Below are 13,584 nucleotides of genomic sequence, written 5' to 3' on the forward strand. Positions count from 1 at the left end.
TTTTTGATCATTTTGTGGTCAATTTGATTCTTTTTTTGGTCATTTTGTGTCTTTTTCAGTCATTTTGTGTCTTTTTTAGATCATTTTGTGGTCAATTTGTGTCTTTTTTGGTCATTTTGTGTCTTTTTGGTAATTTTGTGTTTTTTTTTAGTCATTTTGTATCTTTTTGGTCATTTTGTGTCTTTTTTAGATAATTTTCTGATCAATATGTGTCTTTTTTAGTCATTTTGTTTCCTTTTTTTTGGTCATTCTTTGTCATTTTGTGGTCAATTTGAGTCCTTTTTTGCTTAATTTTTATGTAATTTTTTTGTCATTTTGTGTCTTTTTTGATCATTTTGTGTAATTTTGTGGTCAATTTGATTCTTTTTTGGTCATTTTGTGTCTTTTTTAGATCATTTTGTGGTCAATTTGTGTCTTTTTTGGTAATTTTGTTTCATTTTTTCGGTAATTCTGTGTCTGTTTTTGGTCATTTTGTGTCTTTTTTTGGTCATTTTGTGTATTTTCTGGTCATTTTGTGTCTTTTTTAGATCATTTTGTGGTGAATTTGTGTCTTTTTTGGTCATTTTGTTTCCTTTTTTTGGTCATTTTGTCTTTTTTGGTCATTTTGTGTCTTTTCTGGTCATTTTGTTTCCTTTTTTTGGTAATTTTTTGTCAATTTATGGTCAATTTGAGTCATTTTTTGCTTTATTTTATGTAATTTTTTTTAATCATTTTGTGTCTTTTCTGGTCATTTTGTGTCTTTTTTAGATCATTTTGTGGTGAATTTGTGTCTTTTTTGGTCATTTTGTTTCCTTTTTTTGGTCATTTTGTCTTTTTTGGTCATTTTGTGTCTTTTCTGGTCATTTTGTTTCCTTTTTTTGGTAATTTTTTGTCAATTTATGGTCAATTTGAGTCATTTTTTGCTTTATTTTATGTAATTTTTTTTTATCATTTTGTGTCTTTTCTGGTCATTTTGTGTCTTTTTTAGATCATTTTGTGGTGAATTTGTGTCTTTTTTGGTCATTTTGTTTCCTTTTTTTGGTCATTTTGTCTTTTTTGGTCATTTTGTGTCTTTTCTGGTCATTTTGTTTCCTTTTTTTGGTCATTTTTTGTCAATTTATGGTCAATTTGAGTCATTTTTTGCTTTATTTTATGTAATTTTGTCATCATCATTTTGTGTCTTTTCTGGTCATTTTGTGTCTTTTTTTGGGTCATTTTGTGTCTTTTCTGGTCATTTTGTGTAATTTTGTGGTCAATTTGATTATTTTTTGGGTAATTTTGTGTCTTTTCTGACAAATCCCAAAGTATCAAGTTGTTACTTTCCAAGGAGTCTCTGGCTTGAAGCTGACTGTTCCACACTCAGGAGGTCAGAATGGACCTTTAAACTGATAGCAAAGGACTTAGATTAAAAGCAACAATAACATACAAAAAAAAAACCCATATAAATGAACAGACAGAAAGATGTTTTAGTTGTTGTCTGCTTCATTATTTGTCCAAAATTCGTCGTATCAACTAAGTTTGTCTGATCTGAACTGTGCGTCTGAGAGCCTACTGCCCCCGCGACCCGGCCCCTGATAAGCAAACAAGAATAGATGGATGAATAGTTTTGACTCACTTTGTTGCCAAGAGTTCTCTGAGGAGGTTTAAACTGCTCACGTGTGGTTATAATTGCAGCTGACCTGCACCCTGGCATTATTCATAATTATTGTGACATACTTCTCTTCATGTACTGACAAACACGTTGGAAACTGTTTTTCACAGTTAATAATTATTACTCTTCGTTCACAAAGGCAGAGGCAAGGGGTCGAATAAAGACTCGTTACTTTTTAAACCATTCTGTTTAAATGAAGACGGCTTCATCAAATGATTGTCGATGATTTAATGACTGTAATCAAACGACCATGACACACCGTTGGCAACCTTTGCCTTGTTACAGTTGTTTTGTTGTGGTTTATAAAAGGAACAGTTGTTTTCTTTGGGCTTTAGCGGAAGCTCTGCATAAAAGGCAAAATAAGCTGCCAGAATAATAAGAAAATAGCCCTCCACCTGCAGCTCCTTACCGTGTTTTTTTTTGTTTGTTTGTTTTTGTGTCTTTTTTAGGTCATTTTGTGTCTTTTTTTGTATCCTTTTTTGGTCATTTTTTGGTCATTTTGTGTCTTTTTTTGTAATTTTGTGTCTTTTTTTGTCAATTTGTGTCTTTTTTGTATCCTTTTTTGGTCATTTTGTGTCTTTTTTGGTCATTTTGTGTCTTTTTTTGTCAATTTGTGTCTTTTTTGTATCCTTTTTTGGTCATTTTGTGTCTTTTTTGGTCATTTTGTGTCTTTTTTTGTCATTTTGTGTCTTTTTTGGTCATTTTGTGTCTTTTTTGGTAATTTTGTGTCCTTTTTTGGTCATTTTGTGTAATTTTTGGGCCATTTTGTGTCTTTTTTTAGGTCATTTTGGTTTTTTTTATTTTTTTTTATTTTTTTTTTTTTGTATTTGTATAATCATCAGGTCACTCTGCTCGGGCCAGTTCATCAGTGCTTGCAGCTTTAATTTATCTTGTTTTAAGAGATAATTCCTTATTTTAAGTGTTCAACATGCTTATTTCTAGATTTAATAATCTTAATTTAATAAATCTTGTCAAGGTAAATTATCTGTCCATGCAGCAAGATCATTTCCCTCAGAATTACTGTTTTTATCTGGTTTTTAGACTAAACACCTTTTTTACAGTGTATGTCTAATCATGTTGAATGATTAAGTTTCTTTTTCTTAAAATAACTATTTCTGTGTCTCTTTATATCTCAATGTATATCTTTTTTTCTGGTGATTTTACATCTTTTTGTTTTGTTTTTGTGTCTTTTTTAGGTCATTTTGTGTCTTTTTTTTGGTATTTTTTTGTCTTTTTATGTCTTTTTTGTGATTTTTACATCTTTTGTTGCTTTTCTTTGGTCATTTTGTGTCCTTTTTTGGTCATTTTGTGTCTTTTTGGTCATTTCGTGTCTTTTTTGGTAAATTTGTGTCTTTTTGTGGTATTTTTTTTGTCTTTTTATGTCTTTTTTTGTGATTTTACGTCTTTTGTTGCTTTTTTTGGTCATTTTGTGTCTTTTTTTGGTAATTTTTGTGTCTTTTTCGTGTCTTGTTTTAGTCATTTTGTGTCTTTTTGGTCATTTCGTGTCCTTATTTGGTCATTTTGTATATTTTTTTGGTCATTTTGTGTCTTTTTTTTGGTTGCAGCTTTAATTTATCTTGTTTATCTTTTTACAGGTGACTCACCTGGTGTTCCAGTACCTGAAGATGCTGCAGACACTCGGACCACAACAAAGGCACTTTCACTCACACACACACACACACACACACACACACACACACACACACACACACTCACAACACAACACAACAGAGATGGAAAACAATCCCTGCCCTCGTACCCAAACAGAACTTGTATTTTCTGGCTTCGGAGGCAGTTAAAACCACATTATAGCGGACAGGTTTATGTGCCGGATGTGTTTGGTTGTTTGCTTGCTCATTTCTCCATTTATAGCTTTATTATTTGTTGTTTTTGTTCCGTTCTTCCACTGAGTGTTGATGTTGTGACATCTGGGCTTCTGTCTGGGATGCATAAAGGTAATATTTCAGTCTGTTTGTTCATGCATTCAGAATATATGAAGAGATTCAGAAGATTGAAGCGAACGAGTTTCACTATCAGGAGCAAGTGAGTCGTATTTGATGCCTTTTTTTTTTCTTTTGGACAAACAAGCAATTTAATCTAGTGTTTTTGCAGCAGTAGAATGATTTCCTCTCTGTCAGATTGACCCTATAGAGTACGTGGAGGACATCTGTGAGAACATGCAGCTGTTCCCTAAAGAAGACTTCCTGACAGGAGATCAGTTGATGTTTGAGTTCGACCCAGAAGTAAGTAGTTCAGTAGTTCGGGGAGTGAACCAGTTCAGGGTTTTATTCTGAAAAATCCTTTTGTTTCCTTTTTATAGATAAAGATGTTAATGAAACGGGTCAGTCAAAAGTGGGAAAATAAGACTTTTTTTCCCTGTCTGATATGTTAATGATTTCATAGCTTAAAACCTTTCTTTTTTTTTTATATGCCAGAAATATATTTTCTAGAGTTGCCGGTGGCGTCTTTGATTGGTGGATATTATTTGCATCAAACGTTGGAGTGTAATTGTGGCTTTGCATATTTTTTCTCTGTTCAGTTTTGCTGCCTCTTATTGTGATTGACAGCTAAAACTGTTTGCACATAAACAAGTCATTTAGAACAAAGAGGGGGAAAAACAACTCTCTTTTGCAGAAAAGTTGACTTTTATTTTCTCGGGTGTGTGTGTCTGTGTGTGTCTGTGTGTGTGTGTGTAGGTGATCAATGGAGCTTTGTCCCTTCTCACCCCTGAGAAAGCCAACCTGATGCTGTTGTCACCAGAACATGAGGGCCAGTGTCCCCTCAGGGAGAAGTGGTTTGGCACACAATACAGCGTTGAAGGTGCACGTTTGTGTGTGTTTGTTTGTTTACGCCCAGTGTAACAGCTCCTTCTCACAATGTAGCCATTTCAGTGAATACATTGTCTTTTTCCCCTTGTGTGGTGATATTCAGGCTGATATAATGCAGCCAGCCTGCAGCTTGAAATGCCAACATTTATCTCTGTCTTTTAAAAGGCGGACAATAGTGTTGGAACAGCATTTAAATAAATATTTAAAGAGAAAAGAAGAGCACAAAACCAATATTTCATTCTTGTCGGAATAATAATGATGTCTTCAGGTCACTCGATTCCAAACATGATTCCAAAACCTGCAAATGTTTCTCATGTGCTAATAGATGTTTCCTCTTCAAACATGTAGACGTCCAGCAGGAGTGGATGCAGCGCTGGACAGGAAACCTGGAGCTCAACAGCGAGCTAACACTTCCTGCTGAGAACAAGTTCATCGGTGGGTCAGAAACTTTGTGCATTACAGGTTTAAAAGTGTAAAAGTGGCCTAAAACTAGATGACACCTTCTGTCTGTACTCTGTGTTCTTTTCCTCTCTATATCTGCAGGCTTTCTGAAAGCTTTAAGTTTCATTTATGCTCCCTTTATGTAACTAAAATAGATACGTGACTTTTAAATGCATCCTTTAAATTGCCATGGATGTTAGGTTAAGATTGAGATTCAGGCTACGTTTACATCAGGGGTCTCAAACTCAAATTACCTGGGGGCTGCTGGAGGCAGTATCAAAATGACCAAAAAAAGACACAAAAAAAAAGACACAATGACTGAAAAAACACTAAATTACTTAAAAAAAGACACAAAATGACCAAAAAAGACACCAAATTACTTAAAAAAAAAAAAAAAATGACCCAAAAAATACATAAAATTACTAAAGAAAGACACAAAATTATAAGCAAAAGACACAAATTACCAAAAAAAGACACAAAATTACTAAAAAAAAGACACAAAATTACCAAAAAAAAGACAAAATTATTTAAACAAGACACAAAATTACCAAAAAGATAATAAACTCTCCGGTAGCAGCTGCCTTTCTTTTTGTTAACGTCGTCATAGAAACAAGTGAAACAAAGCTCCAGCTGGAGCAATAAAGGGACCTTCCACACACAACACGGTAAAGAGACACTCATATAAAACTCACATTAAACTTTCATATCAAGGTGGGGGCCACACAATATCGTCATGTGGGCCACAATAATCATTTTCAACAATAATAATTTTCGATGTCCATTGTCGCCCTCCCTTCGTGTTCTGTCTTGAAAATAATAAATATTAACAAAATAAATTAAAAAAAAAAAAGTGTGCTGCTGAGTCACGTGACGTGTGGTCATTGCCTTGCCCCCCTTTAGACGGTCAGACCGCTGTCACACAGGTCACGTCAAGTGAGTGATATATTGATATATCTTGCAAGATGAAACGGCCGTCAAAGCTCTCAGGTGTATCGAAAGAGAAGAAAAGAGGAGGAGGAGAAGTCCCAATCTTTTTTTAAATGCCGTTTTGTGTGAAGACGTTTCATTTGTATTAGCTTGCTAGCTAGGTTGAAATAAAGCAACGCTAGCTTAACACAGTTAGGCACATTTTTTGCGGGGTTTTCACTTTCATTGTCTCTCTTGTCTCTAACTTTGTTAGCGTCTCCAGCTGGACTTCTTTGTGAAATTACTTGTAAGTTAATAATTATATAGACAGACAGTTGTATTATATAGCCTGGTTAGCACCATGGGCAAACAAAAATGGGAGTTCCCCTCCATGAAACAGCAAGCGGAGCTGTTGGAGGTGTAGATGTCCATCAGTGGTTGTAGAGGGCAGCCAATGATCTTTGGGCTGCCTTTATGACTCTCTGGAGCGTCTCTCTAAATCCAGAAGACGTCTTCTCTGTACACCTCGAGTACCCACAGGGAGTATAAACGGGGTTTAAGATGATCATTAAGGGGTTGTTCTTGCAGTTTGTACCTCTGCTCCCCATCCAGCTGTACAGTAATGAGATTTATTGACCAAACTTGGAGGAACAATGTGTTTTATTTAATGTATTCTGTCCCAGTCAACTGGCTGCTGGTCCTCTTGTAATTTAAGTCCGGTCCAGAGAGACACTTTGCAAATATTTCAGCTCAAATGAGGCATTTCTGATTTTCAAACTTTTACAGGCTGGTACATTTTGGCATTGTTCTCTGTTTATAAATATTGGACAGGCCACAGCACCACATTGCCAATTCTGATAAAATGTGGAGAAATAATGCGTCTCCCTCGTTTATTGGCCCAGGGCTTCTTGAATCATTTATTAAGGGGGACATCTTTTACTGTTTTGACAACCGGCTGCATGTTTATCTCAAACTATTCATGAGATTTTGTCTTTTTGACCACTGGATCAACATTTTGAAACACAAAAAAACACAAAAAAAGTACAAAAAACACACATAAATAAACAGAAACACACACATTACAAAAAACACAAAAAAACACAATTTTGTTTTTACAAAAAACACATTAAAACACATCAAAAACACATAAAAAACACACCAAAAAACAACAACACAAAAACAGACAAAAAGTACAAAAAACACATAAAAAAACACAAAAAACACAATTTTGTTTTTACAAAAAACAACACATAAAACACACACAAAAAAATTACAAAAAAACACAAAAAAGTACAAAAAACACATAAAAAAAACACACACATTACAAAAAAACAAATAAAAAACACAAAAAACACAATTTTGTTTGTACAAAAAACACACAAAAACACATAAAAAACACAAATTAGAACACACAAAAAATTTACAAAAAAACACACAGAACACACATAAAAACCACGAAAAACAGATAAAAAAACCCACAACATTCCTAAAAACACACAAAAAACACAATTTTGCTTTTACAAAAAACACACAAAAACAGATAAAAACACATGCATAAAAACGGTAAAAACACATGCATAAAAACAAAAAAAACACATAAAAACACATAAAAAAATTACAAAAAATACTCAGAAATCACACAAAAAAACACAAAATATTGCTTTAAAAATGTTGCAACTCACACTGCAAAATTTGAAAAATTTCTGCAAAAAAAGTAAAATCATAGATAGATAGATAGATGGATGGATGGATGGATGGATAGATAGATAGATAGATAGATGAGGCATTTCTGACCAAACTTGTACAGTCTGGTCCATTTTGCCATAGTTCTGAGTTTATAAATATTGGACAGGCCACAGCACCACATGGAGAAATAATGCGTCTCCTGGTTTATTGGCCCAGGGCTTCTTGAATCATTTATTAAGGGGGACATCTTTTACTGTTTTGACAACCGGCTGCATGTTTATCTCAAACTGGACCTATGGATTTCTTCAAGCTCACACATTATTTATGAGATTGCACCAAGCACAATAGTGATGTTTTATTCTTCATGTGCATTTGTTTTTTTTTGTCTCCAGCCACTGACTTCACCCTGAAGCCGTCTGACTGCCCAGACACCGAGCTTCCTGTCCGGATAGCCGACAGCGACAGAGGCTGCCTGTGGTACAAGAAGGACAACAAGTTCAACATCCCTAAAGGTGGAGTGTGTGTGTGTGTGTGTGTGTGTGTGTGTGTGTATGTGTTTGTGTGTGAACACTGCAAAAAAGGTCTAAAAAACAGATAAAAACAGTAAATCTGAGGGAAATGATCTTGCTGCATGGACAGATAATTTACCTTGACACTACTACTCTCTCTCTCTCTCTCTCTCGCTCTACCTCTCTCGCTCTTCCTCTCTCGCTCTCGCTCGCTCTCTGTCTCTCGCTCTCTCCCTCTCTCTCTTTCTCTCTCTCTCCCTCTCTCTCTCGCTTGCTCTCTCTCTCTCGCTCTCTCTATCGCTCTATTTCTTGCTCTCTCACTCTCTCGCTCTTCCTCTCTCGCTCTCGCTCGCTCTCTGTCTCTGTCTCTCTCTCCCTCTCTCTCTCTCGTTCTCTCTCTCTTTCTCCCTCTCTTGCTCTCTCTCTCACTCTCTCTCTTGCTCTCTCGCTCTCTCTGTCGCCCTCTGTCTTTCTGTCTCTGTCTCCCGCGCTCTCTCTCTCGCTTGCTCTCTCTCTCTCGCTCTCTCTATCACTCTATTTCTTGCTCTCTCTCTCGCTCTCTCTATCTCGCTCTATCTCTCTCCCTCTATCTCTCTCTATCTCTTCCGCTCTCTCTCTCGCTCTCTCTCGCTCTCTCGCTCTCTCTCGTTCTCTCTCTCTTTCTCTCTCTGTCTCTCGCTCTCTCTCGTTCCCTCTCTCTCTTGCTCTCTCTCTCCCTCTCTCTCGTTCCCTCTCGCTCTCTCTCTCTCGCTCGCTGTCTCTCGCTCTCTGTCTGTTTCTCTCTCTCTCTCTGTCTGTCTCTCTCTCTCTCTTGCTCTCGCTCTCTCATCGTTGCCATTAGCGGCTATCACATTTGTGGGATTATTGCATTAAAAGCTGCAGATTTTGATTACGTTTGTGGTTTATTATGTTTGTGGGCATTATTACATATGTGGTCGTTACAATGCTTATTTCTAGATTTAATAATCTTAATTTAATAAATCTTGTCAAGGTAAATTATCTGTCCATGCAGCAAGATCATTTCCCTCAGATTTACTGTTTTATCTGGTTTTTAAACATCTTTTTTGCAGTTTGAATGTGTGTGTGTGTGTGTGTGCATAATTTAGCATGCTGGATGTTTCTCCTCAAAGACTCTTTAGATATGATTAGAAAGGTGTTGACACTAGTTTGTCCTTTTTCCTGCTGCAGCCTACGTCAGATTCCACCTAATCTCTCCTGTAATCCAGCAATCTGCTAAGAAGTGAGTTCAGCCTCGGAGATGGCCTTGTGAAAATACTCTTGTTGTTTTTTCTCTGTAACACTAATTAACACCTCTTTCTTTTCTGCCATCTCCTGCTCTCTCTCTCTCTCTTTTCTCTCTCTGCTCCTTCAATTACTCCTTTTCATCACTTCCATCTTCATTTTTACTTCCTTTTCTTTAATTACCTTGCTTTTATCACCACTTCTTATTCTATTTTTGCCTGTTTTGATTCTTCCTCCTTCATCTCCTTCTCTCTCCTGCATGTCATCTTTCTCTTTCTTCCTCCTTATTACCTTATTACCTTCCTCCTCCTCCTCTTCCTCCTCCTCCTCCTCTTCCTCCTCCTCCAGCGTGGTCCTGTTCGACCTGCTGGTCAACATCCTGGGTCATAACCTGGCCGAGCCGGCCTACGAGGCCGAGGTGGCCCAGCTGGAGTATAAACTGGTGGCCGGAGAACACGGACTGGTCATCAAGGTCAAAGGATTCAACCACAAGCTGCCGGTCAGTTAACGCTATGGAGTCTTATAGGGCTGTTCTGTTGGTTTTTCAATCATTTTTGTGTCTTTGTAAGTCATTTTGTGTCTTTATTTGTGTCTTTTTTAGTTATTTTGTGTCTTTTTTGGTCTTTTTTTTTTGGTCTTTTTTTTTTTTTTTTTTTTTTAGTACTTTATTAATCCCACAATGGGGAAATTCAACCTCTGCATTTAACCCATCCTTATTTTACACACAAGTTAACACACCATGCAAGGAGCAGTGGGCAGCACATTACTGCGCCCGGAGAGATGTGGAGGGGGGGGTTAGGTGCCTTGCTCAAGGGCACTTCAGTCCTAGACCTGTCAGTACCGGGATTCGAACCAGAACTCTCCAGAACTCTCCAGTTTCAAGCCTGATTCCTAACCTCTAGGCCACGGACTGCCCGTATTTTTTTTAATGTATTTTTTGTGTCTTTTTTTAGTTATTTTGTGTCTTTTTTTGGTAATTTTGTGTCTTTTTTGTCATTTTGTGTCTGTTGTTGTGTCATTTAGTCATTTTGTGTCTTTTTGGTCATTTGTGTCTTTTTGTGTCTTTTTTAGTTATTTTGTGTCTTTTTTGGTCATTTGTGTCTTTTGTGTCTTTTTTAGTTATGTGTGTCTCATTTTGGTCATTTTGTGTCTTATTTTGTTAATTTGTGTCTTTTTTTGGTCATTTATGTCTTTTTTGTGTCTTTTCTGGTCATTTTGTGTCTTTTGTGTCTTTTAGTTAGTCTTTTTTAGTTATTTTGTGTCTTATTTTGGTCATTTGTGTCTTTTTTTGTGTCTTTTTTTTGGTCATTTTGTGTCAGTTGTTGTGTCTTTTTTAGTTATTTTGTGTCTTATGTTGGTCATTTTGTGTCTTTTTGTGTCTTTTTTTGTTATTTTGTGTCTTTTTTGGTCATTTGTGTCTTTTTTGTGTTTTTTTTAGTTATTTTGTGTCTTATTTTGGTCATTTTGTGTCTTACATTTATGACCTATATTTACACACAAAAACACAAAAAAAAACAACAACACACGGAACACACACATAAAAACCACAAAAAACAGATAAAAACACACAAAAAATTACAAGAAACTCAAAAAATACTCAAAAATCACACAAAAAAACCTAAACACAAAATATTGCTTTAAAAATGTTGAAACTTACACTGCAAAATTTTTTAAATCTCTGCAAAAAAGTAAAATCATACATATATATATATACATATATATATATGATCAAAATAAATAAATAATTAAAGGTGTATATATATATATATATATATATATATATATATATATATATATATATATATATATAAATACCTTTAATTATTTATTTATTTTGATCTTTCTTTATCTATCTTTTTTTACTTTTTATTGGTATTATTTATTATATATTTTATTTTATCTAATTAATTTCTAAGCTGCCTCCAGTGTTTACTCAGTTTGTGCTTTGCTTTAAATGGGATGGAGGGTGTTTGCTTTTTTCTGTGTTTTATTATTATTATTATTATTATTACTTTCTCCTTTTTATGTGAAGCACTTTGTGTTACATTTCTCTTGTATGAAAAGTGCTCTACAAATAAAGTCAATTAGATAGATAGACAGATAGATAGATAGATAGATAGATAGATAGATAGATAGATAGATAGATAGATAGATAGATAGATAGATAGATAGATAGATAGATAGATAATGGAAGGAGCACAGTAAAGCTCACTTCTGTTCAGTTTGTTCAGTTATCGACAGGATTCTGGGGGAAAAAACACCATTATATTTCTGAGTGGATGTGAATCAGCGGGCGTATTAAAAAGTTATTTTTCACTTCCGTTAACATGGTGAAATAGAGCGCTGTGGCCTTGATGGAGCTCTGAGCTCTCACAGTGTCCTTCTACTTAATAACTTCTATTTGGTTTGTTTTTCCCAAACAGAAATAGACGTGTGAGATGAGATAACCTGGTTGCAGCTTCATATTTACCGTTCCGCCATGAGACTGCTCTCAATCTTCTTGGCAGCAAATTAAAAAAATGCATTTCTGAAAAAGTCTGACTTTTAAGAAATGATTTATACATTATACACTTTTTCCTCCCTGAAATATCCACACATATATACAAGCACCCATACAATCAGCATACACCTGGTGTTGTAAATATCTACTTTTTTTTATTATTTACCGTATTTTCTGTTTAACCCTTAACAGGACCCTCATTGAAATACTTGCAAATTCCAAATTTCAACCCTAGAGAATATTGGAGGATATTACATACAGCCAGAATGTGTAAAAAAACATACGAAAATAATATTTTGAGAAAAAAGTTTACGAGATTAAAGTGACAAATCTAAGAGGAAAAAAACATGCAGATTTTATGAGATTTAAAGTGAATCTGACCTTTTCTTGTTCTGTTGTCAGAAAAGACACAAAATTACCCAAAAAGGAATCAAATTGACCACAAAATGACACAAAATTATCAAAAAAAGACACAAAATAACAAAAAATTACATAAAATTAAGCAAAAAAGGACTCAAATTGACCCAAAAAATTACCACAAAGACACAAATTGACCAAAAAAGACAAAAAAAAATGACCAAAAGAAGACACAAAACGACCCAAAAAAGAAACAAAATGACCAAAAAAAGACACAAAATTAGCAAAAAAGAGAAAGAATGACCAAAAAAAAGACACAAAATGACCAAAAAAAGAGACAAAATTACCAAAAAAGACACAAATTGACTACAAAGTGATCAAAAAAAGACAAAATTTGCAAAAAAGACACAAAATGACCAAAAAAAGACACAAAATTACCAAAAAAACACATGTGGACCCCATTTAGATGTCCATTGAAGTAAAAACTGAAACCCTAGCTTGTGCCAGGTCACGCAATCATGCATTTATTTATTATATATGTATTTTCAACGGATTTACACTGCATTACCTAATATGGTTCTGTTGCTAAGTTGTTTGACCTTTTCTTGTTCTGTAAATAAAAATAAAGTTGTCCTCCAAAAGTGTCAAAAAAAAAAAGCATAAATGATTTATCCACAGCGACTCTGACGACTTAATTTTAAACGTCTTTTAACCAGCCGGTCAGCATCAGACCAGATGTGAGTGTGTTGTGGTTCTGCAGGTAATGATGGTGATCTCCAAAAAAAGAGACAAAATTACCAAAAAAAGAGACAAAATTACCAAAAAAAGACACAAAATTACCAAAAAAGACAAAAAATTACCAAAAAAAGACACAAAATTACCAAAAAGGACACAAAATGACTGAAAAAAGACAAATTGACACAAAATGATCCAAAAAGGACGCAAAATTACCAAAAAAGACACCAAATGTTCAAAAAAAGACACAAAATTACCAAAAATGACACAAAATGACATGGGGACCTTATTTAAATATCTATTGAAGTAAAAACTAAAACCCTAGCCAGGTCACGCAATCATGCATTAATTTCTTATATATGTATTTGCAACGGATTTACACTACATTACCTAATATGGTTCTTCACCTGATAAAGAGTTAAGTTGTTTAAGTTGTAAAAAGTTGTTTTTTTCCCCCATTTTTTTCTTGTAAATCTGGAACGTTTTTCGTGCAGATTTGCCGCTTTGATCTAGTAAATTTGCAAGGGTTAAGTTGTTAGACCTTTTCTTGTTCTGTAAATAAAAAATAAAGTTGTCCTCTAAAAGTGTCAACAAAAAAGAAGCATAAATGATTTATGCACAACGACTCTGACTATTTAATTTTGAAACGTCTTTCAGCAGCCGGTCAGCATCAGACCAGATGTGTTGTGTGGTGGTGTTCTGCAGGTAATGATGGTGATGATGGTGATTCTTCATCTCGTCTGTCTCTGT

General features: G+C 34.8%; 1 protein-coding gene across 1 annotated transcript in view; it reads left to right on the forward strand.

Annotated features, from left to right (window-relative positions):
- The window catches only part of LOC131988121 (nardilysin-like), a 73,602-nt gene that overhangs the window by 49,665 nt on the left and 10,353 nt on the right, over positions 1-13,584 (forward strand). The window contains 8 exon segments of the mRNA XM_059353148.1: positions 3,226-3,284; positions 3,619-3,673; positions 3,769-3,873; positions 4,327-4,450; positions 4,807-4,893; positions 7,884-8,003; positions 9,189-9,240; positions 9,591-9,741. Of these exon segments, the coding sequence (XP_059209131.1) occupies positions 3,226-3,284; positions 3,619-3,673; positions 3,769-3,873; positions 4,327-4,450; positions 4,807-4,893; positions 7,884-8,003; positions 9,189-9,240; positions 9,591-9,741 (753 nt within the window).

Source organism: Centropristis striata, chromosome 16, assembly GCF_030273125.1.
Source record: "Centropristis striata isolate RG_2023a ecotype Rhode Island chromosome 16, C.striata_1.0, whole genome shotgun sequence".
NCBI classification, from domain to species: domain Eukaryota; kingdom Metazoa; phylum Chordata; class Actinopteri; order Perciformes; family Serranidae; genus Centropristis; species Centropristis striata.